This window comes from Seriola dumerili, unplaced genomic scaffold, assembly GCF_002260705.1.
Source record: "Seriola dumerili isolate Sdu_G_001 unplaced genomic scaffold, Sdu_1.0 BDQW01000391.1, whole genome shotgun sequence".
In the NCBI taxonomy this organism is placed as follows: Eukaryota; Metazoa; Chordata; class Actinopteri; order Carangiformes; family Carangidae; genus Seriola; species Seriola dumerili.
In genome coordinates this window covers 468,396-493,317 of record NW_019174646.1, presented here as the reverse complement: position 1 = coordinate 493,317, position 24,922 = coordinate 468,396, and the positions used below count along the sequence as shown (strand labels likewise).

The window sequence follows — 24,922 nt, the reverse complement described above, 5'->3', positions numbered from 1 at the left end:
TGGTTTAAAAGGAAGACGTTTTCGGGCATTTCTCATTAATTTTTAGACATTTTTGCACTGCCTATCTCTCGGACAATGTGTAATTCAGTAGTGCACAGCTGGGGTGAGGTTAAGGTTACAGTATAGTACTTGATGTACTTTCACACCGACTGTTCAGGTGCAGTGGACCCTCTCTGGCCTCGTACGTCACTTCCTTTTGTGTGCGTCTGTGGGGCTGCTGTACAGTCTGGCTGGGACGGAGGGCTTCCACGCTAAGCAGGCGACTACCCATATTAGACCCACAAAGAGGCGGGTTGTTTTTTTTTTTTTTTTTTATCTACCCAGGATTTGGAAAGTATTTGTAATCGTATTCAACGTAACTATCCATCAAGTTGGAGCTCAGTGGACTTCATTCTGTGGCTGGTTTGCGTAGGCTTCAGTGAGCCACTGCAGCAGCAACTGACCAAGCACGCCGCCGCCACTGCTGTTGTGAGAGAAGAAAACAAGCTCAGCGAGCAGTCCGCTAAAGCTGTGTGATCATTGACAGAGTTCAATACACACAAGCTCCGAGTGATAACTGGTGGGAGCTTTGTGCGGCTCTGAGCCTCCTCAAGTACCAACGGCTGGGTGTATTTTTTTGTCACTGAAGTCGAGGTAAGTAAAAGCCGGGGTAATGAGAAGTAGCGCAAGTGGCTAACTGATATGCTAACTAGCTGTTAGCTTGAAAGCTATTTTGGCTAGCTGCCTTGTTTGGTCGTAATGCGGTCATGGTCAGTGTCCTCACTGCTGTCTGGCGCGCCACTTGGCCAGACTGCCCATCAGCTATTGCTGAAGTGTTGTAGCAATCTATTTATTGTTAAGCTACGATAGAGAAGCTAACGACCTGTCTTGAACTTGGAAGGTAACGTTTGTTGACTTTGCCTCAGTTAGCTAGCCGCTACAACTGAAAAGATGAGGATGGTTTAACGTTACTGTAATGTTTACGTTGGGCAGCTTGTGGTCGTGTTTGGTGCAATGTGTAATTTTATAGACATTAATAGCATAGAATTATCGAGTTGTTTTAGTTTTAAGGTTTGTCGTTTCTTCACATGGTGGTACATGTAAGCCACAAACATTAACGCGTTACTACATATTACTGATGTCGTGTTTCTAAAGACAAATCGATATCCTGTGTACAGTGAAAAGTTGTGCATCTTATTTATTATCTCAAACAGCAGCTACCTATTACTTTGACCATTGAGATAAATAGGTGTACAGCTATAAACAACCCTTGGATGCACCTCGAATGGCCATAAAAAAAGTCTGAAGTCGAGAGAAGCCTTATCTGTTTTTATCTTTGTAAACAAAGCAGTTCAAACAGTCTTTGTTCTGGTGACTGTATGCACTGTAATATTCAACCCCATCACTTTCACTGAAATACTGTGAAATTCTGGTAAACCTATTATCTAACATAAGCTGTTGATTCAGGGCTGACCCTGGATCAGCAAGGCCTCTCCTCAAACATTCAGCAAAAGCTGTGGGAGGTTATTACATTTGACAATAAAGAGCTTTACAGCCAATTTTCTAATTGTTTGATCAATGGTATTGATCCCTCAAATCTTCGATCATTACCTGGCATCACCATAACACCAGGATCAATTATATTTAGACATAACATGAAACTGAGTTGCACAAGATGCAGTGCAGTTTTGATATCTAGCTTGTGGTCATGACAGTCATTACACTAGTCTCAGTTTGAATGTCACTGTCAGAATTATCAGATGGTCACATATAAGGGTTGAGCAGATGTGCAGATTTCAGCAGTTTTCTTTGTTGTGGAGTTGTGTTTCAAGGCAGCAGAGTGCCTCAGAAGGAGAGGAATTATTCAAGTGCAGTGCTGTAGTGACAACACTCAGATAGGCATCAAGAGCAATATACAGAAAGTTTCCTTTGTTATGAGAAATCAGTTTCACTTTGTGTGTTCACCTCCACCTCTCTGGCTGTTGTTTTACTTCCTTTACGCCCTATGTCTTTTCACATTCATTTTTCAGTGTTCCTCTATGCCCAAAAAGACAATTGAGTTAAAAAAAATATTTCCCAAGGCTATGCTCTTTTGTTCGAAGTGAGGAGTTGAATTATAAATAGTCTGAAGTCACCCAGCTGTTTTGCTCACACCTTTACAAGTTAGCAGAGGTTTTTAATTTTTAACAAAGGGTAAAAGTGCACTCATATATTAAGTATTCACTTGACACGCTATAACTTTTGTGATGTTTTTCTGATGTGTGCTGTTTATGGCCCTTCTCACATGACTGTAATTTATATGTTAAAGCTACACCAGGATACAATGGGCATTGTTTTTGTATTTGATGGACAATCTGAGACCCGTGTTTGTATCCTGAATTAACAGTGTCTCTTTCTGTTCCCTTCCTCTAGGTATTATATTATATAGTTGTTTTTTGTATCTGAGCCACTGTCAGGCAGTTGACCAATAGGAGCAGTTTGCACAATTTCCACCAGCTTGTCTGCAGCCCCCTCCCAACCCAGACAGTCTTCTGCCCCAGCATGAATGAAGTCAGTGTTGTGAGAGAGGGATGGCTTCACAAGAGAGGTAAGGGGGCCCCTCGTGTTCACTGTCCATCATCTGAGTCTACATTGTAGTGATAGTCCATCTCAAAATCTACCATTTGAGTATTAAATACTCCCCCCTGTAGGCTTGTGAGCTATCTGTCAAGTTTGTAGTTTTTTTCATCGATTGAGAACAGCAGTGCTTAGTTTAAGAGTAGTCAAACATTAAAACTCTGTTGGCTCAAAAATCTCCACTTGTCTGTGTTTTCCAGGTGAATACATCAAAACATGGCGGCCTCGTTACTTCATCTTAAAGAGTGATGGCTCCTTCATTGGCTACAAAGAGAAGCCTGAGGTGTCCAGTGACCACAGCCTCCCGCCGCTCAACAACTTCTCTGTCGCAGGTCAGCTTTCTGTTCTGGCTGGCAAATTTCAATTCAAGCCTCCAGATTAAATCTGCAAAGTGTTTTTATGTTTTGTTGTTGGTGCCTTCAGTTCTTCTGTGTAAGTTGGTGTGTCTGTGTTTTGTAGAATGCCAGCTGATGAAGACAGAGCGACCCAGGCCCAACACGTTTGTCATTCGTTGTCTGCAGTGGACCTCGGTTATTGAACGCACCTTTCACGTGGACAGCAACGAGGAGAGGTACAAGACATTCATTTCAAGGGTTTTATATTTTACTGGCCCTGTGGTAGAAGTAGCCTTGATTAAAATTTGAGAGTGCCGTCTGTAGGGGGCTTAGACCAGTGCACCTAAAAATTCTGTTTACATGCAAAAACAATTTCTGCTCACACTATAGGACTATGACTATGCCTCCTGCTCCTCATTATCTCTTAAAACAAGGTGTTTCAGCGCAACTTTGTCAAGGCAAACTGTTCATTTTGCACTGCTGCATTAAGATGTCACTTGTTTTATGGTTGGGCACAGCATAAACATACACCACCCCTCTAAAATTATTTGATGACTGAAATTAATTTTAGTGTGTTAGGAGTTAAGAGAAGTTTGAATGATAAAGTCTTGCTTTAATAGAAGTAAGGACAGAAAGACACAACATTTTCACAAAATCAAACAAAGGGCCTAAACAGGCCATTATTCACTACAGGTCATGAAATTCATTTTAGTTTGTGTGAGAAGGAAAGACCATCATGCTCAAAATAGAATTCAGTGCCAGATTAGAACTGATTATTCACCCCTAACCCAAGCAATCGTCATTGAGTTTTGTTTACATCGGCTCTGCCAAGTACCAAATCCCAGCATCCCCTAGCTGAATAGTACAGATTATCCTCTACCTTCTAAACTGAGCTTGCTGTTTCTCCTTTAAGATATGTATTTGGCACATCTAAAACATCTGTCTGAATACAATGAATTCACATTTTGAATACAATTTGTGTAAGAGTAATGTAGACATGGCGCTGGCTATATTTGATAAGTGTAATATGTGTTTTCTTCTGGTTCAGGGAGGAATGGATGAGATCGATCCAGGCAGTGGCAAATAGCCTGAAGAGTCAGCAGCAGGATGAGGAGCCCATGGAGATCAAATTTGGCTCTCCGAGTGACAGCAGCGGCACAGAGGAGATGGAGATTGCTGTGTCCAAATCCCACACAAAAGTGGTCAGTATTTGCACAAGCAGTGCCTGGCAGCTGAGTGTTTGCTGTGTTTGTCCAGCTAAGCTCATCTTTATTGAGCAAGTTGTTCAAACTTTAAGCCTCTTTCTCAAAGCTTTTTTGGTGAAGCAACCTTTAAATGAGTGGAGGGTAGTATTTGTGTGTATATTTTGTGCACTGTGCTGATTCACTCCAAGTGATTTTGAATTGCTCTGGTTTTATAGACATTGTTGGTCTACTGACTGTTCACCGTATGTAGAGATGCAGTATGGAAATAGTATGGAGTTTCATTTTGAATTCTTATTTTGTGAAAAACATTCTTTTACAGCCCTGTCCTTATTTGATTTCCTGCTTCACAATGTATGTGATATTATTCAAATAGTGATCAATGTCTACCGTGGCTACACACCTGTCACCAAGAATTGCCAACGTCTGGTTTTTTTTTCTCATGCAAGAAAATTGTCTTTCCTGCTGCTTTTTCTCAAGTGTTAATTGAAAGTATCAGTTCACTAGTTATAGCTATTTCAGCATGTCACATCATGTCATGCCTCACATGTTGGCATACATCAGATGTAGCACATAAACATCAGCAGTGGCGACAGTACAGTGGGAAGCCACTGACTCATCACAATGCTATTCCTGTATGTTTCAGAGACAGATATTTTTATATTCCATAAGAACACATTAAGTTCCATCAAACTCACAGATGTAACATTCATGGTGTCTTTGAGAAAAACAGGGTATGAGCTCACTCTGGTGTGAAGTTGTATGAATCTTTCTAATAGCTTATCTTTGACCATTGTTCCTACAGACCATGAGTGACTTTGACTACCTGAAGCTGCTTGGCAAAGGGACATTTGGTAAAGTTATCCTGGTGAAGGAAAAGGCCACGGGGATGTACTACGCCATGAAAATCCTTCGCAAAGAAGTCATCATTGCTAAAGTAAGTGCTAATCACATCACAGTATAACCTTCACTTTAAGCTGTTTTAGGACAGCTATATATTGGTATGTGATCTTGCTCTCATTGTATGCTCTGATTATGTCTTTGTGTGTGTATTCGTCCAGGATGAGGTGGCACACACAGTTACAGAAAGCAGAGTTCTCCAAAATACACGGCACCCATTCCTAACGGTAAGTTACCAGTACCTGTATTGCACTAGTAAATGTATTGTGATTAAGGAACCGTTTATTCATTGTAATGCTGTCACAAATTTTCGTTCCTTTTTCTTCCTCGACAGACACTAAAATATGCATTTCAAACACATGACCGGCTATGCTTTGTGATGGAGTATGCAAATGGTGGAGAAGTAAGTTTTTCTCTTTTACCTCTGGGCTACAGTCGTGTCTGCTGTGTAACTATACCTGTGTATGACCATTTAGATTGGGTAATTGCAGCAGGGGTGAAAAACACATTGTTCTGCACCAATTTAAGGTTTTAAGTCCAACTGTTAAACTTTTTGGAAACATCCAAATCAGGTCAAGTTGTGGGCTGAATGTGGGATTTGATGATGCATCAAACTGTTTTTGAAATAAATGATATCAAAAGAGTTTTGAACTTAGTTGTTACACCAATACATTGTAGGGATTGCTTTGGTTACTGCATGTACTCGGCTGGTTGTTAATCCAACAATTCAGATTAAAAAGCTATTTTCTAAATGAAATGACAGAAATGTTTAAAAGTAATTGGAAATTGAAAAGTCACTATAAAAAGTAACTAAGAAAAGGGAAACATAATCAAATTGAGGATTTTTATGAAATTAAAGCTCTCGAGAAACATGGGGATTTGTTCTGTCCCGTAGTCATCTTTACTTTTTTATTCTTTTGCAGCTCTTCTTTCACTTATCACGGGATAGAGTATTCACAGAAGACAGAGCACGATTCTATGGTGCAGAAATAGTGTCAGCACTGGAGTACCTACACTCACGCAATGTAGTTTACAGGGATTTGAAGGTAAGGTGTCTGCTCGCTCTGACTGTTTAGTATTGATATATTGCGAAATAGACTGGATACATATTGTTCAATATGCTCAAACCTTAGATTGTTATACAATCAACATTTTCACTAACTGATGCAGATACAATGCTCAGTCCTACTCTTCAAGTTTCAATAATGTACTGTAACCATGAGCACTTTCCAATGTATTCCATTTTTAAGTCCTTTTCCTGTCACAGCTGTCAACTAATTTGACTCTAATTTGAATCTTTCCCGGCACAGCTGGAGAACCTCATGTTAGACAAGGACGGCCACATAAAGATAACAGACTTTGGGTTATGTAAAGAGGGGATCACAGATGGCGCCACCATGAAAACCTTCTGTGGAACCCCGGAATACCTGGCACCAGAGGTAACACCACAATGGCTGTGGACTCTGACATCAGTAGGATTTGTGACCACGATTATGTAAAGAAGCTCTGATGTCACAGGGCTGGATGAGCACATGATGGGAAGTAGTTGTAGTTGTTGATTAGGATGTCTGATTTTAAAAAAATGATGATGGCCTCATTGTTGTTTTGTAATATTGTCTACAGAGCTCATTGTCTTCACTTTACCAGGGGATAGTATTTTTTACAATTTAATGACATCTGCTAAATATTTGCTGACTGTTATTTTGAGATTGGGAAACAAGTGCAATGATGTAAAAATGTTAACTGATAGTCCTGCCTCTAAATTGACTGAATGTCAGTTGTTTTATTTCTCTCTCTAAACTCTTTTCATTCCTGCCCCATCAGGTGCTGGAGGACAATGACTACGGGCGAGCGGTAGACTGGTGGGGACTGGGTGTGGTCATGTATGAGATGATGTGTGGTCGGTTGCCCTTCTACAACCAGGACCATGAGCGTCTATTTGAGCTCATCCTCATGGAGGAAATACGCTTCCCCAAGAATCTGGCTCCTGAAGCCAAGGCCCTGCTGGCTGGTCTGCTCAAAAAGGATCCTAAACAAAGGTATGTGTGTGTACTGTGATAGCCAAAGACTAAGATGAGAATAAGAATTGGAGATATCGTAATCCGGAAAAAATAAGCACTTAATAATATAACAATGTGTCCCATACATCTATGGATGTTAATACAGATATATACCCAAAATGATAAATCTCTGCAGTTTTTTGTTACTTATGAGCCAACATTTATGCCAATATGTATGTATCTGTGATGGGCTAATAATGGGCTCTAATTAAGAATTAAATGCTGTTTACTATTTACATACTGTTTCAGTGTGCAAACATGACTGTTCAACTGAATGTTTGCCTCTTGGAAATGCAGCAGTACAGCTTGAGGAAAACAATTTTTTTTTCCTGGGATTTTGGTGTTGCACTTGATTAGTTTTCTGAATCTTCCACTATGCTCCAGGGCACCACGTATTCAGCTATAAAATAAGTAACCACATTATTTAAGCTTGTGTTCCTTCTTGATTAGTTTTGGTACAGGGTAATGGCCACACAAGCACATAATTGATTGTTGTTTTGGTCGAACAACTGCTATTATTAGCACATTGAGTTCTACCTGCAGGCTTACTAACACATGCACCTGTAAGTAGTAAGGAAATGAAGAATAAATTTGTTGAGAAATTGGTAAATGCAAGTCAGGGGGAGAACAACACAAAGTAAGTGCTTGTTGTGCATTTCTAATAACAGTATTTCCACATTTGTGTGTGGCTGATGAGTGGGTGATAATGATAGTGTTTTTGTTTTGTTCACAGGCTTGGAGGCGGACCAGACGATGCCAAAGAAGTGATGAGCCACAAGTTCTTCACCTCCATCAACTGGCAGGATGTCACTGAAAAGAAGGTGAGAAACTTGGGACAAAAACAAATTGTGTGACATTTAAAACAAGATGTTCTGAGTGTAAAAAATGACTGATTTTTTTCTTCCCCTCAGCTTATCCCACCCTTCAAGCCCCAGGTAACATCAGAGACGGACACGCGTTATTTCGATGATGAGTTCACAGCACAAACCATTACGATAACTCCTCCAGATAAGTGTAAGTAGATCTTCTCCTGTGCCTCTTTTATTCGCGATTTAAGATTAGATTCACGTTTCTAAGGAAGTTTACATCTGTTTTGAACTTTTGAATGTTCTTTTTTCTCTCTCCCATTGTGCCTACTGCAGATGACAGTTTAGATGCAGAGGATTCAGATCAGCGTACACACTTCCCTCAGTTCTCCTACTCTGCCAGCATACGGGAATGATCACTCAGACTTTTGAACAAGCGGGCAGGCTAACACACAATCACAATCCCACATACACACTCGCACTGCTGGGGAATCCGAACGACACAAACTTGGCTGGCACAAGACACATTTTCATTTGGTCTTTAACGCACACACACACACACACACACACACACACACACACACACACACACACACACACACACACACACACACACACACATAAGACACATACACAAAGACACCCACATACACATACTGGCAAATCAGAAAAGACACAGATTATAGATTATGAAAAGAACACACAGGCTGTGAACGACTGACCTCAGCAGGTTTGTGTGCATAGACAGGCAGCTTTGTCTCTGTACGTCCTCTCAGGGTTGGCTTTAGGCCTCCCTGCAGGACCTCTGCTGCACTACACTGGGCACCACATCAAAGCCTTGATACTTTGAAAACCAGGTTATGCCAGCAAGTACCACCTCTTTACCAGCTGTACCCATGCTACACACACATCAACACCAACCAATCCATGCATAGACTGCATATATATATACACAAACGTACTTGATAGAAATATAATCAAAATTAGGAAAGTGGAAAAGATTTGGGGAAAAAGACAAATTTTTATTTCATCAATCGTTACGGTTTTAAATGTAAAGCCATATTTCTGCATTTTTTTTTTTGTTTGTTTTTATTTCATTTTTTTTAACAAGTGCTCTTTCTGGAACTTGCTGTTACAAATCAAGTGTGGGACTGTTCCTACAGTAGGTGGAAATGGGGAAGAGGGGGAGGGTGAGGAGGGTTGGCATTTCTGTGTTTGCACTGCATGTGTGTAATTGAGTAGATGCGTGAATGTAATGCGTGTGTGCATATGAGTGCAGGAGAATGTATGAACAACCATTTTGATTCTCAACCATCCATTTGTGTCTGTTTTAATGCATGTTTTTAAAAACTCAGAACTATTGCTGGAATACCGACAAGAGGACACTACATGGCACACTCAATGGCCTTTTTTTTTTTTCTTCTTTTTTTTTTTTTTTTAAAGGGAACAAGCATGTCATTTATGATTGCTTTGACCAGCCTGGCGCTAAATAATTGACTCAGTCAGGATTAGAAACTGGGATCTCATGCATGGCTAATCTTTGCTTTAAATGCTGCATTGATTTAACTCAAAGTGATGCAGCAGTAAGGCTCTTTGGAGTCCATGTTGCTGTGTCCAGACTGACTGACCAACCAGCTAGCTGCTGGTTGGAGGTGTGAGTTCATTAAGGCCAGTCACTCTGTGTTAAAGACAGGAATAATAGAAGGAAAGAGAAAAATAGAGACTGTACACTTGACCACAGTTTTTTCCCCAACCCGTCTAGAGAGACCAATGTAGACGAACACAGCCATTCGCTGTCCTCTGTCCAGTAATTCTCACTCCCTAGCTGAGGAGTTAAGCACCAATCTTTTGTTCATTTTCTGTTGTTAATATCAGTGTAAGTGTTTAAAATATTTTTGAAATAAGCGTTTGAATGTTCCTGTATTTAAAGAATGAAAAAAGTTCAATCGTTAAGTCTTTATAATAAGGCCAAAAACTGACTGACTTGGTGGATTTTTAACACTTCAAATGATTCCACATTTGATGTTTAGAGTCTTTGGTTTTTGTTTTCTTTAATGCTGTGTCGAAGCACTTGAATCTATGTAGTTGTATGTCTGGAGCAACAGCTCGCAGGTTTACAATCCCAACTAAACACTGCATGAGCTGGTCGACCAACCTTCAACCTGCAGACAGGGGGAACTAATCAAAACATCAGCTGATGTATTGTGTAGTTGAAATAAAAACCTGCATAATTTAAATCATGACGGCACACGATTGAGAGAAGTTCTGGACAGCACATTGAAATGTGCTCATGTTGACATAAGCATTTTATAATTCCATATTGCTGGAAGAGATGTTGTTGCTCTTTGAGCTTCACTATAGGAACATCGAGACCTTTCTGTTTGCCATTGTTCTGTTTTTGTTTGTTGTTTTTTTCCTCCTTTTTTGTCCATCTATTTCTCAAATTTTGGAAGACACATTGTCTTGTTTAAGTATACATTATATAAAATATCTATATTAAAAGTTTTTAAACTGCTTTCTTTTTGATTTAAGTTCTTCATTTCAAGGGCTTTACATTAGAGGATTGGTAATTTAGCCGAGATGCTAACAATCATGAATTTTGTTTTAAATGGGCAGTTAATAACTGCATTATAACTCCATTTACTGTCTATAATTAGCATAATTAAGCATATTAGGTTAGCGTCATAAAGGTAAACATTCTCAGTATGATCATTGAAATCTGCCCCTAAAACTAAGCAGTTAAAGAACAAACTTTCCTACATTTTTCAGAACACATTGTAAAGCTGCTCTGTTTTAAAAACTGTTTAAATAAGTGGATAAGACCCATCCTTTGCTATGTTCTACAGTGTTGAGTAAAGAAGCTGACCATTTTTCCTACCATTATCAGCAGAGCACTACCTCTGCCATTTCAAAAGTTTTGCTAGAACATCTATCTGCATTCACTGGGATATCCCACATGTCACGTCATAATTTTTTTTTTAAGTTTGTGTGAGTAACTGAGGGTGACTGAGATGTTTGAATGATCGTGGTGACAAAGACACAGGAAAGCAGCAGGTTTCGACTCGTCGTTGAGCAACAGGTGGCCCCAGTTCCTGCAGATGATAATGTGATCAAATGGCTTTGATTTACAGTTCACAACTCCAGCACCTCTTCTCACTGGCTCAGGCACAGCCATCATACTCTAGCCTAGCGTCCTGCTTTGGAAACAGCAGGACCAGATATCAAGAACCACTGCACTGATGGACACCACTGTGGATTTGCCTTCATTGCTATCATGGCCGTAAGGGGGTGCTGCTGAACTTTTTTAATATTGGTTGTGAAGCCATACACTGAACCTCGCTGCTGGCCACGCTTTAAGCAATGCTTCACAGCTAAAAATGCAAGTTAATACCCCTGACCTCTCCTGTAGGCATACACAGGCACAACAAGTGCCTCTTCACTATTGTGTAAATACCAAAAAAAAAAAAAAGCTTGATGGTGAATGCAACATTAGTAGAAGGGGAGGCCTGCAGCTTTGTAGTGTTTGATTTGCAGCTTTACTATGGTTACCTTGCTTCTCTGTATATTTGAATGTGATCAACAGTCACGAATGTCACACCTGATGCTGGTGTAACGATTTTCTTTTGCTTGTTGCTGTTAGTTGAGGCTCAGAGGACAATGAAAAAAGCAATCTTTAAGGGGAGGACATTGTCCTGGTGGACACTTTCACCCCCCCACCCCACCCCCACTCCCCTTTGCAAGACTACAATGTAACGGGTGATACCTGCTACAATATGGTAGCTTATAACATTTGCAACTATAATGTGCCAGTAAACATTTTTACTGAATAAAGCTCTGTGTGTCTTTTTTTATGCCATTTTATTGTGTACACTGTACACCTGCTCAGTCTTAAATCAATCAACTGCAACAGGAATCTTTGGTAAAGCTTGATGTATTATAGCCTGCATAGTGGACACGAAGATCATGTCCCTCATATTGTTATAAAGAATTGGGGGTCCTAATGTGGCAATTTATTTTTTATTTTTCAAGCTTGGCCAAAAAGGTAAGGTAAAGGTAAATCCTTTTAAATTTAACAGTTCTATGCCAGAAACAAACTAAAGTAATGAGATTTGTTATTTCTCCAACAGAATAATATTTCAGGTATTATGCAAAAGGCCTAGAAAAAGCATTTGGGCAATATTGTGGACAGATGCCCAGATAGGGTAGGAAGATAACATTTTCCTTAATTCTATTTTAGAAGTTGAATAGATACATAAAATTAAAAAATGAAGGGAGAAAATTCACAGATTTTTGGAGGATAGTCAAACATTTCTAAGGATGGGTGGGGTTGCACTCTGGGACTTTGGACTCTTGACCATTGTATTTCTAAAACCTTTGGCAGGGGGCAGTATATAACGCATTGCCCTAGAGCTGTTGATTTAACTGAGGCTTTAGTAAATAGTTTTATTGGATTTGAAAGTATTTGCATTCTGTCTCCCCCAGATATGCAAATGAGGGTGAACAAAACAATCCACCACAAATATTTATTGCAATGATAAGCGATTAAATAGAGACACAACAGTACAAGAGTAGGTGTGTTAAGTTTTTGTTTGAGATGCGTTAAAATGTTTCCAGTAAATCTTGAATGTCGAGTAAACAAAGTATTGCTTTATTATGATTCATAACAAACTATTTCACAGTGACCCACAACATTAAAGACCAAATACACCTTTGGTCACTCAAACGTACAAAATTATAACTATATACATATATAAAATGACAGTCACATTGAGCAAAACGCGGTTTATTTTCCAAGCGTCGACCGGAAGTCCTCGGTTCTCACCTGTTTACCACTGTCCCCACCCCAATCAGTGCGGCCCACCTGTCTATAATAGGGGCTGTCCGGGCAGCATGGCTACTCTATCTGCTCCAGGCCTCCGCCGACACCCTTGGATAAGTAGCTGCAGAGGTCCGGCACGGAAACTCTGTCTCCGGCTGTGACTATGGCCAGGACCGGTTTCTCCGACTCTAAGCCTCTGCTGGACTTACACAAGAAGGTGAGCATCTGAACAGTGCGCTCAACGATATGGAGCAATATGTTGCTTAATTAAACTTTCCATGGGTAACTCGTGCTTTTCCAGATAAGTTATGTTAAAAATGTATTTTTTAAATGCTTTGCCTACTCTACATACATGCCTGCTCCTTGCCTGTGCTGTCAGGAAAGTAATTGCATTCACCTGCCATAATCCCAGGTGTCAAGAGTCTGTGATTAGATGGCTGGAGCAGGGCCTTGAGTCGTGATGACCTGAAGTGAATCACCATTTTAATTTAATTTCTTGTCATTCCAGTCCACTGATAACTGACTGTCATGAATACATTGAACTGCAGCCACCCTACAGTCACTATCAAAGACATTAGATTTTTAGAAGTTGTGCTCATAAAAATGTGTTTAAGTGTCACAGGATCATATCAGTAAAGATTTTCTATTGTCCCTCCAGGTGGATGAGAGGCGAGCCCCATTAAGAACTTGGGCTAATGCCTGTGGGCCAATAGATCGCTGGCAGCCTGTAGATGTAGACGAGTCCAGGATGGCCCCGGTCAAACTGGAGCCAGAACGCAGATGGGTACGACTTCTGTCCTGCATGTCACCCTTCGCCCAAAACATACCAGTGTATCTCTCGTCCTGTTCTTTTCCTAGCATATTGGTGTTCCATGATGACTTGGTGGTTAGAGGAATGTCAGGATGTGAAGGGAACAGAAGCTACTCTTTGTTGCATTCACTGTAAACTTCTGCATAAGAGCATCAGCTTGGAGTATTTTTTTTATTTATTTTTCCTCTAATAATTGTAACAATTCCACTTGAAGGGAAATTTTGCACTGATGTGTGAGGTGTTGTCTGTTTGCAGGAGAGGAGGTTATCGTTGCAAACCAAAGAAGGCATCATCATGGGTTTCCATGAAGACAGTCGGGCACATTCAGCTGGTAGTGTAATCAATACAAAAAAACAGTTACAATAAGAAAAAAAAAAAAGGGGGTTTCAAACTTCTTTTCATACCAAAGTGAAATACACTTTAACATGGGGATGACCACAACGTTTACACTTCTCATAGAATTATCAGGATGACTGTATATTTGTTTGTTTTTTTTTTTTATTAATTTTTTTTCTTGAGTACTAAATGTAACATGAACTCTCCATGGCGGAACAAATTGTCAGCGCTCAGTCAAAGATGTTGTTGTTGTTATTTATTTATTATTATTATTATTATTATTATTATTATTATTATTATTATTATCTTGTCCTCCTTTCCACCCTGTGCAGATGGGTGTGTGGAGGAGCCTGTGCTTCTTTACCCTCATGGATTGCAGGGTCTTCACAGCCTGCAGGCGCTGGTGCCCAGCTTGTTGCGCCATGAAGTAGAGATGGCACTGGAGAAACTGGGCCTCATATGGGACCGGACATATGCTTGGGACGTGTTCTTGGACATGATGGTGAGACATGATGTACAGGGGTGCTTCATGTCAGAGTATGTTTCTCTTTAAGGGAGGAACATTATCCCTAAAATGCGCTGTATGCAGACCTCATCACTAACTGTACAAGAGGGACAACCAAGAAGACAGTATTATCACAACATAGATGTTTAATTATTTAGTGTGTGCCTCCTGTTGTTCTGTTTTCACCCTGCAGAGAACTCAAACATGGAACGCTCTACCCACCGCTGACCTGCCCCGGCACTTCACAGATGCCACTCGAGCTGTCCTGGTAGACTGGCTCATTCAAGTTCATGTGAGTCCCACAGTTTATAGAAGATTTCTTCTCCCACAAAACAAATCTTGTCTAATTGTAATTTAAGGTCATATGTTTGTTGTTGGGCTCTGAAGAAAATTCAAATGCTATGTTAGATGACCTGCCATCTAAATTGTGTCACCTGAGAATCAGGCTTCATTAAAGGAGTAGTCTGACCTAAAATGCTCTACTCGTCTCAGTCTGTTTCCACCCTACAAACATAACTGGTTGGGGTAGAGATTGCATTTGAGCTCAGGTTGCGGTAAATCGATGGGCAAACAGACTTCGATGCAGCAACACTTATTAATGCTTTCTCACTGAGAGTTAGATGAACACTGTCTGTATGGTAAATTTGAAACTAAAGCCAGCAGCCAGTTAGCTTATATTACCACAAACATAGGAAACCAGAGGGAACAGATAGCCTGGCTCTAGCAAACGCAAACAAAATGAGCACCTCTACAGCTCACTTGACACATTATACCTCATTTGTTTAATCCTTTCAACACCAAAGTGTAAAATTACAGTTTTTAAGGGGGTTATGTACCACACTTGTTCTTGGCCAGGCACAGTGACTTACTTACACAACCAGAAAATGGGCTATAATAAGCTCTTGGTCTTTTTTTCTCAGCGGTCTTCAATCTTGAATGCCTTGTTTATTTCCTACCAGGAGACAATGCATTTCCAGGAAGAGACCCTCTATCTGGCCATACACCTCCTCAACTGCTCCTTGCGTCAGATCAAAGTGACCACTGCCAATCTGCAGCTCCTCGGCATGGTTTGCCTCTTCCTTGCTGCAAAGAAAGAGGAGTGTCTCCTCCCTGAGGTATGCTGCCTTAGTTGGCAGTTTTAATTACCCAGAGAAAGTCAACTGGTAATATGGGAGATGAATAATGTCTTTTTATTTTTTTTTTCTTCTTTAGACCTTGAATGAGTGAAATGCATAAAAACCAAGTGCTTTCTCTAAGAAGACACATTTTTCCTGATTTGAGCTGCTTCTTCCAGGTGTCTGGACTCTGCTACTTGATGGACCACACCTACACTAAGCATCAGCTGCTGCGACTGGAACGCAAAGTCCTCTGTGGGCTGAAGTTTGATTTGTCCTACTGTCCTCCTCTGCATTTCCTTCTCCTTCTTGCCTCCATTGCTCGCTGCAGTGCTAAGGTAGATCTACATTGTTTTTGTAATTTTTTTTTTTTTTTATATAAAGTGCAAGTGATATTGCAACGCACCCTGTCATCTGTGCCACAAGGTGGTGTGGATGGCTCGTTATCTGCTGGAGCTGTCTCTCTTGGAGGGCCAGTGTGTGGTGTTTCTGCCTGTGCACCTGGCAGGAGCAGCCCTCTGCTTGTCCCGCCAAGTCCTGCAGGAGCCCCCGACACCAGAGGGGGAGTCTGCCTGGTGTCTGGCCTCCAGTGTCCATGTCGGCAGGTGTGTATTTTGACTCATAAGATGCACCCCCCCCTTATTCAACCATCTTGTATTACATGCCATTGAGTGATGACCTCTTATCCACAATGCCCTTTTTTTAAAAGCTCTGGCATCTGTCCTCACTGTCAGTTTAACATCTGTATGCTTGGTTGTTTTTCAGTGAGACTGCCCTGCTGAGGATCATTCACATTCTGACCAATGCTGCAGCCAAGGCCCACACCCGAGAGACCTGTGCTACTTTTATTAAATTCTCCTCCCCAGAGACTATGCATGTCAGCAGACACCCAGGTCTAAAGAAAATCTCTGCTTTGCTGGGTATATGCACTTGATGTCCACGTGTCTCACAGGAACTCCCAAAGCCTCATGGTGGGAGATCCTAGACTAGTATGTTTTGACGACTTGACTCCTCTGGATCCTGAGGATGTAATGTGGAAATGGGTGAGGAAGAAGTGTAAAAGATTTAATGCCAAATGTTGTTTGACAAAGAATTGCATGCATTTAGCATGCTTGAGATTTAGCCAGCCTAGTGGCACACCTGTTTTATTGTCTTATCTTGCAGCCGGTTTTTGAAAATATTTGAATTGTTATTTGTCCTTGTCTTGTCATTTGTGGAGAGGATGTGGGCTGTCTATCAAATTATTTGAGAAGTTTTAATGTAAAAATAAAGTGTCTGCTGTATGTAAGTATGGCGTTTCAGCTGTTTATTTTTGCACGACTGAAATTTCTACCAGTCCACCAGGCTGTGACTACAGTTCTACATGAAAGCACTGTACTGCACTTCTGACTGCATGACTGCATTGTTTGCCACTCCTGCTCATATGCACAAGCAAGCTGACACAGCTGATTGGCTCAAAGGAGTCACAAAAAAATGTGGGACAGCTGCTACATCACAACTTCATGTCAACAGTATTTATTTTCAATAAATGTCAAACAAATGCACATCAGGTGTACTCTAAAACTTAATTTTCTGTAGAGTGTCACTTTTGTCCTGTGCAGTAATGTTGTCCTATGTGTATGCAGGCTTTCTTGTCAAAGGCTAGTTGTGTGCAAATCCGTGCTCACGGGCTGTTTGGAATTAACCCAACAACATAACTAATGTTTGAACTGATCAAGTTCTTGTGCATACCTCAGCCAGCCTTGTTGTTTGTTTTTTAATTTTTTAAACTGAATCATCTCTCTTGGCGCATAGATTTCATCTCGATCCTAAACGTGACTTATCCTCCAACAAGCCTGTTTTCTGCACACTTTGGTTTCCTCCACTACCGCTGTCTGGCTGCAGTAATATCTGATTGGCTGTCGTAGTTTTCTCACGGACCAATGGCCGTTCAGTGCACAGACGGATCATTTTTATTGTGTCTGGTAGGTGGTCCATCTGGCGGCCCTGGGTCCAACTAAGGTAGCAGACCGACACTTACCAGCTCCATGTTTAATTGTGTTATCAGTGGGCTGCTTTATGTCAGTCTTGTACCTTCACACAGACTCTAATGACGTAATGTGTCGATATTGATTATGTATTTTCTTCCCCCTACTCTTTGACATTTCGTCGTAGCGTCAAACGGCGGCGTCAAGCTAGCCAGAATTAGCCACCGGGATTTCAAAACAAAAGCCTGATTGTTGCTACTGTTGGATAAACGTTTATGTAAGTACTGTCTGAATATAAAATCAAGATGATTACTTCTGATAGAGTTGGAATTTAACGGACTAGTTGGTGTTATTTGCAAAATCCTGTGCTTTGTTTATAGTTGTGTGTTATATATTGAAACCAAACGGATATGTTGTTTCTTCCTCTGACCAGCTTGATAGACGTTGCCTTAGCTCAACCCGTTTTCACTGTTGTCTTATCACACGGCATTTTTGACAAAGAGAAAAATGTTAAATTTTTCTGTACTGTAATTCTGACAGATAACAGTTCCAGCATGGTCCTGCTTGTTGACGTTAGCTTTATCCGGCTTCCTCAAACTGAGCATAAGGGGAAAAACGACCTTTAATTGGAAATAATTGGCTGTTGCACATTTGGAGGTAAGTTTTCCACTGTCGGTAGGAGCGATAATAAATCTATTGGCTTTGAGGAAACGTGATATTGCCAAATCTCTGCACTTCCTATTCAAGCTTTCACTCTTTTATAACTTTTACGTTTTTTTTCACGTGGCCATTAATGTAATAACGACACATAATGTCGTTTAAAATTTTAACGACTTCGACTATTGTGTATTTTGTGTACGTGTTTACGACTGGTGTGAGAAGTGTATGTTAGAGAGGGCAGGACTCAAAGTTAAGGGTTACATAACATGAGGAAGGGGGGGGGGTGCTGCTGCTGCTGCTGCTGCTGCTTCAGCTGAGAGCGGCATGTGCTGCCTTCACGGAACCACTCCCTTCACGAAATATCAGAAAAGTTTTACATACTTCCTGCATAGATGAAATAAACCGTGAAAAAGGAGACGTTGTATTTATCAATAGTGGAGAGCACTAGTGGACCTCTGCAAGGACAAAGGCTGTACAGCCCGTTCAGGAAAAGCTCTAACTTATGGCAATTTAAATAAAATTGCCTTGACAGGAGTTGACACTGAAGTTATACTGCTGATCTAAAAAGTCAACTATCAATTAGAAACCTAACACATGTTTCTTCCCCGGCAGAGCATTACATGTTGCTGCAGTGTAGATTGAAATGTGAATATAAACTGCAAAGTTTGTCAATTCGTAAAGACATCTTCTCCTCTTCGAGACAAGAGACAGCACAGCAGAGCGATGATGTTGTGCAGGGTCATCTATGAGAGGTGGTGTGGCAGATAATTTCCCAAAATGGTTCAGCCACCCATGCACTACATATTCCTCTGTTTTTTTTTTTTTTTAACTTCGTACCATCAGATACAGTAATCGCCTCCAACCTCTGTTTGACAAATTGTGTGTATCTACACTATAGGGGTGCTGTACCTATGCATCACAGGGTAATTGCCTGTCACTTTCTTATAGACAAATGAGTTGTAGTACAATAGGTTCCTGGTGAATAACTCAAACTATGTATGGACAAATTAGTATTTAATCCAGTTCTATCAGCCTTGTACTAATTTTAATCCACATTGTTCGATCAGTTAAAGCCTAATTATATATTTATTTGTTTGTTTTAAAAGCCCCTCCTCAGACATTTCTTTCACTGCTCAGGTATTTGTCAGATGCCATTGACAGGCAAAATGTGAGGACATATGTGGAGTGCCATTTTGGCTGCTGTGGCTTCAAGATTGATAGTTGTCATGCAGGTGCATGAAAGACATGTCTCTGTCTGTTAATTTGAATTACAGCATTTTGTTTGGGTTAACAACCAAGTAACAGGCTCAGTATTCTCTGTGAGGTATTAATAGAAGTAATGCACAGGCTGTTATTGTGTGAAAGTTGCCATGGTTACACCCCCTAAAGTCAAACACCCAACCGCCAGTATGTGCCATTGTGGATTCACCTGCAGAAAAGCATTGACAACACCACTAAAATGGTGTAAAGTTGTCATGCAATAGATTGCACAAACAGTTTAGGAAAGAATTCAGGGAAATGTTGTTACAGACTGCCCAATATTACAGAGAAGAGGAGCAACATGATATTTATTTAGGAGGTATGTGTAGCATTAACACAACAGGTTTTTTAAATAAAACTGGTGCCACCGAAAAAGTCTGTGATTATTGTTGTCATCTAAAGCATTTCAATTTCATTTTCTATACCGATAGACATAATTGGTCATGTGATCATGTTATCAGTCTTATCACAGCTCTGAAAATGTGTTATTATGTCTGTGTTTCCCAACATTTACAGACAGGTCTAAATATCATGTGTTTTCTCATTAGGGTCCAGTATGCCTAAGGAACAGCCTTGCTTGAGCGAGCACAATCCTTGTGCCACGTCCAGCAAGGATGCTAAAGATAAGAGCAACAGTACGACTCTGCTGGCAACACGTGTTTCGAAAGATGCCGACGACTCCAGTGGAAGGGGCTCCCACTGCAGCTCAGAAAAAGACTCTGGCTACTCTGGTGAGTTGAAGTAAATGTGGCAGAAATATGACCAGAGAATTGACAAATTGCCAAGTTTGATTCTCTATAGCTATTTCCCATACACTCCCACGTGTATCTGTACAAGTCAGCACAGGCAGTAATAATTAGAAAAGCTGGATGGGACAAGCAGTGCAGTATATAATGGGCAGGGCACTTTCTTTGGTTTTGAAATCAAACAATGACAAAAAAGGTCACTGTGTTGATTTTCAGGTTTAATTTGTGTAGGTTTACATCCATGTCAGTTGAAGCGTGTAGGAATTGTAAACGTGTTCTTGCTAAACCCCACAAATTCAGGGGACAGAGGTTAATTGAAGAAAGTTACCAATACTTAAATGAAGACGTCATATCGTCAAAGTCGTCAGTTTGACCAGACCTTGGTTGCCATGGCTGTGTGTTAAAGATCATTATCCTGCCATTATTTCATTTCAAATCCAAAGAGCCAAAACATGATAAATGTGTTGCTTTCCTAATACTAACTACTGAAGCAACAATGTTGTATAACGTGAATCTTATAAACCTGAATCTAATCCAAACCACAGTAATTGGAAATGCTGTTAAATGGGTGAGTCAGCGGTAATATATGGTTCGATTGTATAGGGTGTGATACGTTTATGATGGGTGCCTTCTTTGCAGCAAGGCAAAGCTTATGATAAATTTGTATGAATCAGTGTGGTCTGACATAAAAAAAAACAGAAACAACAAAAAACAATGTCACATATTGTGTAGTTGGATACAGTAATTCACATTTTCTTATGCCTGTACTAGTTATACAAGCAGTACTGTGCTGAAACAGGTAACTTTTGTTGCTAGGACAGCATTCATGTGGACAAATCCAATCCAACAGCGCTTTCTGGTGGCTATACAGGTTAACAGCAGAGTCAACATGAGGCTTTTATAGCATTTCCCACAAACATGACTACAAAGCGGGTTACTAATGCGCAACAGCCAAAGTACATCATACGTTATGTAATTTGAGCATGACAGCATTAATTACTGATCATCAAACAACAGACAGTAAAGGTAATTTATGGTAGTCAGTAAATACATGACAAACCTGTTTTCACAGGTATGTATGCCACGGTGAATACTGTAAATGTCAGCATGTCGGTTTCTCTTCAAGTCCCTTTTGTGAACATAAAGTAAAAGTTTAAAAATGCAACAGTATCACTACCAACTTACTATGTCAAAACAGTTCAACTGTCCCTTCGAGCATGGCTTTACTCTGTCAGCATTTCTCAGGTCTCTCTGTTGTGTCTTCTGTGCAGACGGCTCAGACTGGCAGCAGACAGATGTGGAGGACCAGCACAGCAACAAAAGCCAGTCCAGAGGCAGTGAGTGTGCAGAAACCACACAGCCAGGTAAAAACCAAGAACGTGGGCAAGGAAATCCTGGGAATCATACCCTGATGGCAGCAGGCCGTGAGCTACCACCCATCTACATAATCAAGAACATGGTGCTGAAGCAGGTAAGGCAGGTGTAGATGCAGGCACTGACGTAGGAAATTCGATACATACTATTTATTTAGAAACAAATATAAGAATTAGTATGTTAAGAATAAGGACCGGAACTGTAAGAATGGTATGTATTTGAAAACTCTGGGCTACATTTCAACTCTTTGAAGCATCTCAGTTATTTTGGTGTTCTCATTTTTCCATTCATGTGTGTTAGTGTATACGTTTGTTGTCTTCGTATTTCTTTATAATGTACATTTACTTCTACCCTTCCTTCAAATACAGCGTTTCCTTTTTGGTCCTTGATTTCTCTGTGTTTCGTACTTGTGTTCCTCTTCCTTCCTTTCCCACCAGCCGGACACCATCCAGAAAACAGGTCAGGTGCTCTGGGAGACCGGCAGTTCTGGTGTTCCCCATATGATTCTTTGCCAGCAGCCTAGCTTATTGCCAACCACCTCGCAGCTCCAGAAGACCTTGTCCTGGAAGTCCAACGTCACAGGGAAGAAAATAAAAGGCACATACCTGCCTATTTTCAACTCCTACCCCCGCATTGCACCACACCCCAGTAAGAAGCCGCCTGATAAATCCTTATCAAATGGGGATTCCCAGAATCTGAGCAAGAGGGTGTGCACAGAACATAAGAGTGATAACACACCTGTGACCAGGAGTCTACCTGACCAGTACCTTTATAAGCAACCCAAATTAGCAGTCTCAGCCTCTGGGCAGCCTTGTTCCTCTTCAACCAGAGATAGTCCATCCTCCTCCAGCTCCGTTACTGCCTCCTCGAGCCAGAGCTCGCCATCTGTGTCCAGTGTCCACACCACCACCTCCTCCTCCCTTCCAACTAGAGGGCTTAACAGAAACAGCACCACCAGTGCTCGCCATCGCCGTTTTCTCAACACGGTAGAAATCCTCAGACAGTCAGGTTTGTTGGAAATTACACTGCGCACGAAAGACCTGCTGCAACAGAGCAACGCCACAGAGCGAGACATTGCCCAGCTGCGCCAGCACGCAGAGCTACTGTCTCAGGCTGCCAGCAACCCCAGCTGCAACATTAATGGTATCGCAGCCTGGGAATGTCTACACAGAGCCATGGCCGAGTCCAGCAGCTACCCCAACCTCAAACTCCTGCAGAATTTACAAATCCTGTCTCATCCAGACTCTGCTGGTCAACCGGAGAGTGTTGCCACAGGTGAAACCAACAGGCCTCTAGCTGCTGAGAACTCACAAGTGCCAGCATCTTGCCTTCTCGCCACCCTGTTGGACCCAAACCAGAACTGTCCGGTGTCACAGCAGTTTCAGTCAGAACAAAGCCGGATGCTTGAGGACGAAAAAACCTCAGACAAAGTCACCTTTATGCCTCCTGACAGTTCTACCGGTTAGCACAATCTGCAGTGCCTTCGGAGGGACAGCAGGTTCTCAGGGTAGCCAGTGGAGAACCAGTAGCTATGTTGGATATTGTGTGTTTTTCATGGTTTATCCCTTGTTATTTAAACCTAGTTTTAAAGGGGTTGCACAAAATATCTCTGCAGGACAATGGAAATCCAAAGGTGACTCAGTTTTATTGCTTACTGTACATATTGCAGTTTTGTTTCCAGTTCCCTTCACCAGAGTTAAGTGTTTGACATCTGAAAGCTGATCCTGTAATTAATGCACTAAAGTTCTATGTATTCCCAAGGCACCATTTTGCATCACCACCGCAGACTTTGTAGATCCACACATAGGTGGAGAGCATCTCTGCATGTGAGCCACTTAAAAGATTATGTGACGATAAAATGTGTTCCCCAGGAGGAAGAGGATATTGGCTTACACACACAAGTGGTACTTTATGCGATTATGATAACTTGAGTGTGTACTATTGTTAATTGTTAATTTGATTGTTTTGCTGTCACAACAGACTAACTTTATTCAGGGAAAATATGAATAAATCAATCTCCTGGTAGATAAATGTTGAAAAAATGCTTTCTCATCATTTATTTTACCCAAGAGAGAGAGAGAGGGTAAGCAGTCAGCAAGGTTGGTGCCTTCAAAACAACATAGCTGAACATAAAGGCTCTCAGGGAGCTTAATGCTACAGAGAAAATCCCTCTGTAACATAACAGACTGCACTACACTGGACTGTTGTAAGGACTTGTTTTCAAATGCTTCTGAACAAAGCCTTTAAAACTCTTTATCACTTGATATTTTTATGCTTTATCAGGGCTCATCATCACCACAGGTTATTATACACATTTACTTCAGTGAAGTCTTTATCCATTTTATATAAACAACACGTTTTGTGATAATGGAAGCAATTCAACCCCAGTCTATGAATTCAACACAGCATCTTCAAGATAATGAGGTCAACCATTTCCTCTCATGCAGCAGCTCTGTTGTCCGTTTTCACTTTGATGATGTTTTTGTTTGCACCAAGCCACCGGTTGTTGGTGTTATGTGGTCATCTGTTTTGTTCATAGACGGAGCACAGTTTGCAATGCGTGCGCGAGAGAGTTTGACAGGGTTTATGTTTAAAAGTGTGTTGACTAAGTGATTTTATACGTGTGGCATGTGAATGATTTTTCTTCCATTTTGTTGTGCCTGTGCATATGACAGCACTGCCAGCAGCGCACACATTTATGAGATTTAAAGTGGTTTATACTGTGTATTTTTCATCATTTTAAGGTATTTAAATAAAGCGATACATGAAAATGTGACTTTTTCAGTTTGTCATATGACTCTTTTCAATTTGCATCTCATATTATGAAAACAGGCCCCGAGGGAAGAAGGGAAAAAAAAAAAAGAAAAGATTTTTGTAATTGTTTGCTTTTGTAATACTGATTTCGGCCGCAAGAGGCTGAAGTGCACCACTACCCAGTAACCCAAATTGGACTAAAAGCATTCATGTTTCTGTCTAGGCATTAAATTTCTCCATGCACTCTAAAACCACAGTACATATAATGTGTGTTAGCAAGTTAGGTAACATTGCTGTTTACCAAGAAATGTATTTTAATCAGAAACACTTAAGGAAGTCGGGTGAGAAAGTATAAGGAGTAACAAAGTCCACATGTAAGTGGTGATGGAGAAATGGATCACATTAGACTTTCGCTTCAGAGGCTGCAAATTTTGTTATGTTTATTGATTAAGTTAACTATTCTTTTCAGTTTTTTCTTTATCTTTATTTCAAACCTTTCATCTAGGATTTCTGGAAAAATATCAATTCATGAAATGGGGGCTTTTATGTGAAACATATAGTTGGTTCTTTTTCATCCAGTGTTGGACACTGAAAGGAGGAAGTCTTGCTCATCTTTGACCTCTGGATTCTAGACTTGCCTGAGGAAAAGCAGAGATAGTAATATCACAGTCAGTAAC

The 24,922-nt window shown here is 40.8% G+C and overlaps 3 protein-coding genes across 4 annotated transcripts; all 3 read left to right on the top strand.

The window, feature by feature from the left end:
- Positions 1 to 366: 366 nt before the first annotated feature.
- LOC111233400 (RAC-beta serine/threonine-protein kinase) lies at positions 367 to 8,478 on the top strand. Its single transcript, XM_022761201.1, has 14 exons — positions 367 to 633; positions 2,392 to 2,566; positions 2,796 to 2,927; positions 3,055 to 3,166; positions 3,979 to 4,132; positions 4,938 to 5,069; positions 5,194 to 5,259; positions 5,367 to 5,435; positions 5,956 to 6,078; positions 6,343 to 6,471; positions 6,857 to 7,071; positions 7,826 to 7,913; positions 8,004 to 8,106; positions 8,235 to 8,478. The coding sequence occupies exons 2-14, from the start codon at positions 2,521 to 2,523 to the stop codon at positions 8,312 to 8,314; spliced, it is 1,449 nt and encodes a 482-aa protein (XP_022616922.1). The 5' UTR covers positions 367 to 633; positions 2,392 to 2,520; the 3' UTR covers positions 8,315 to 8,478.
- Positions 8,479 to 12,880: 4,402 nt separating this feature from the next.
- Positions 12,881 to 16,418, top strand: LOC111233412 (G2/mitotic-specific cyclin-B2-like). The gene is made up of 9 exons (XM_022761214.1): positions 12,881 to 12,934; positions 13,376 to 13,501; positions 13,784 to 13,869; positions 14,192 to 14,366; positions 14,563 to 14,661; positions 15,329 to 15,484; positions 15,664 to 15,822; positions 15,911 to 16,089; positions 16,250 to 16,418. Exons 1-9 carry the CDS (start codon positions 12,881 to 12,883, stop codon positions 16,416 to 16,418), a joined length of 1,203 nt encoding a protein of 400 aa, XP_022616935.1.
- Positions 16,419 to 17,455: 1,037 nt separating this feature from the next.
- On the top strand, positions 17,456 to 24,245 carry LOC111233398 (CLOCK-interacting pacemaker-like). Of its 2 annotated transcripts, XM_022761199.1 has the most exons (6): positions 17,456 to 17,485; positions 17,639 to 17,728; positions 17,992 to 18,108; positions 19,920 to 20,102; positions 21,389 to 21,588; positions 21,929 to 24,245. In XM_022761199.1, exons 4-6 carry the CDS (start codon positions 19,928 to 19,930, stop codon positions 22,955 to 22,957), a joined length of 1,404 nt encoding a protein of 467 aa, XP_022616920.1. In that variant the 5' UTR covers positions 17,456 to 17,485; positions 17,639 to 17,728; positions 17,992 to 18,108; positions 19,920 to 19,927; the 3' UTR covers positions 22,958 to 24,245. The 2 variants fall into 2 exon arrangements, with proteins under 2 accessions (XP_022616920.1, XP_022616921.1); XM_022761200.1 differs by having other exon boundaries at positions 17,472 to 17,728.
- The last annotated feature ends 677 nt before the right edge of the window (positions 24,246 to 24,922 follow it).

Excerpts from the sequence above, each read along its gene's own strand:
- LOC111233412 (XM_022761214.1), top strand. The coding sequence starts at position 12,881 with ATGGCCAGGACCGGTTTCTCCGACTCTAAGCCTCTGCTGGACTTACAC. Across the intron at positions 12,935-13,375 it reads TGCTGGACTTACACAAGAAG|GTGGATGAGAGGCGAGCCCC; the intron begins GTGAGCATCTGA and ends TTGTCCCTCCAG. Across the intron at positions 15,823-15,910 it reads TTGCTCGCTGCAGTGCTAAG|GTGGTGTGGATGGCTCGTTA; the intron begins GTAGATCTACAT and ends CTGTGCCACAAG.
- LOC111233398 (XM_022761199.1), top strand. The coding sequence starts at position 19,928 with ATGCCTAAGGAACAGCCTTGCTTGAGCGAGCACAATCCTTGTGCCACG. Across the intron at positions 20,103-21,388 it reads AAAAGACTCTGGCTACTCTG|ACGGCTCAGACTGGCAGCAG; the intron begins GTGAGTTGAAGT and ends TCTTCTGTGCAG. Across the intron at positions 21,589-21,928 it reads AGAACATGGTGCTGAAGCAG|CCGGACACCATCCAGAAAAC; the intron begins GTAAGGCAGGTG and ends CTTTCCCACCAG.
- LOC111233400 (XM_022761201.1), top strand. The coding sequence starts at position 2,521 with ATGAATGAAGTCAGTGTTGTGAGAGAGGGATGGCTTCACAAGAGAG. Across the intron at positions 3,167-3,978 it reads GTGGACAGCAACGAGGAGAG|GGAGGAATGGATGAGATCGA; the intron begins GTACAAGACATT and ends CTTCTGGTTCAG. Across the intron at positions 6,472-6,856 it reads CGGAATACCTGGCACCAGAG|GTGCTGGAGGACAATGACTA; the intron begins GTAACACCACAA and ends CTGCCCCATCAG.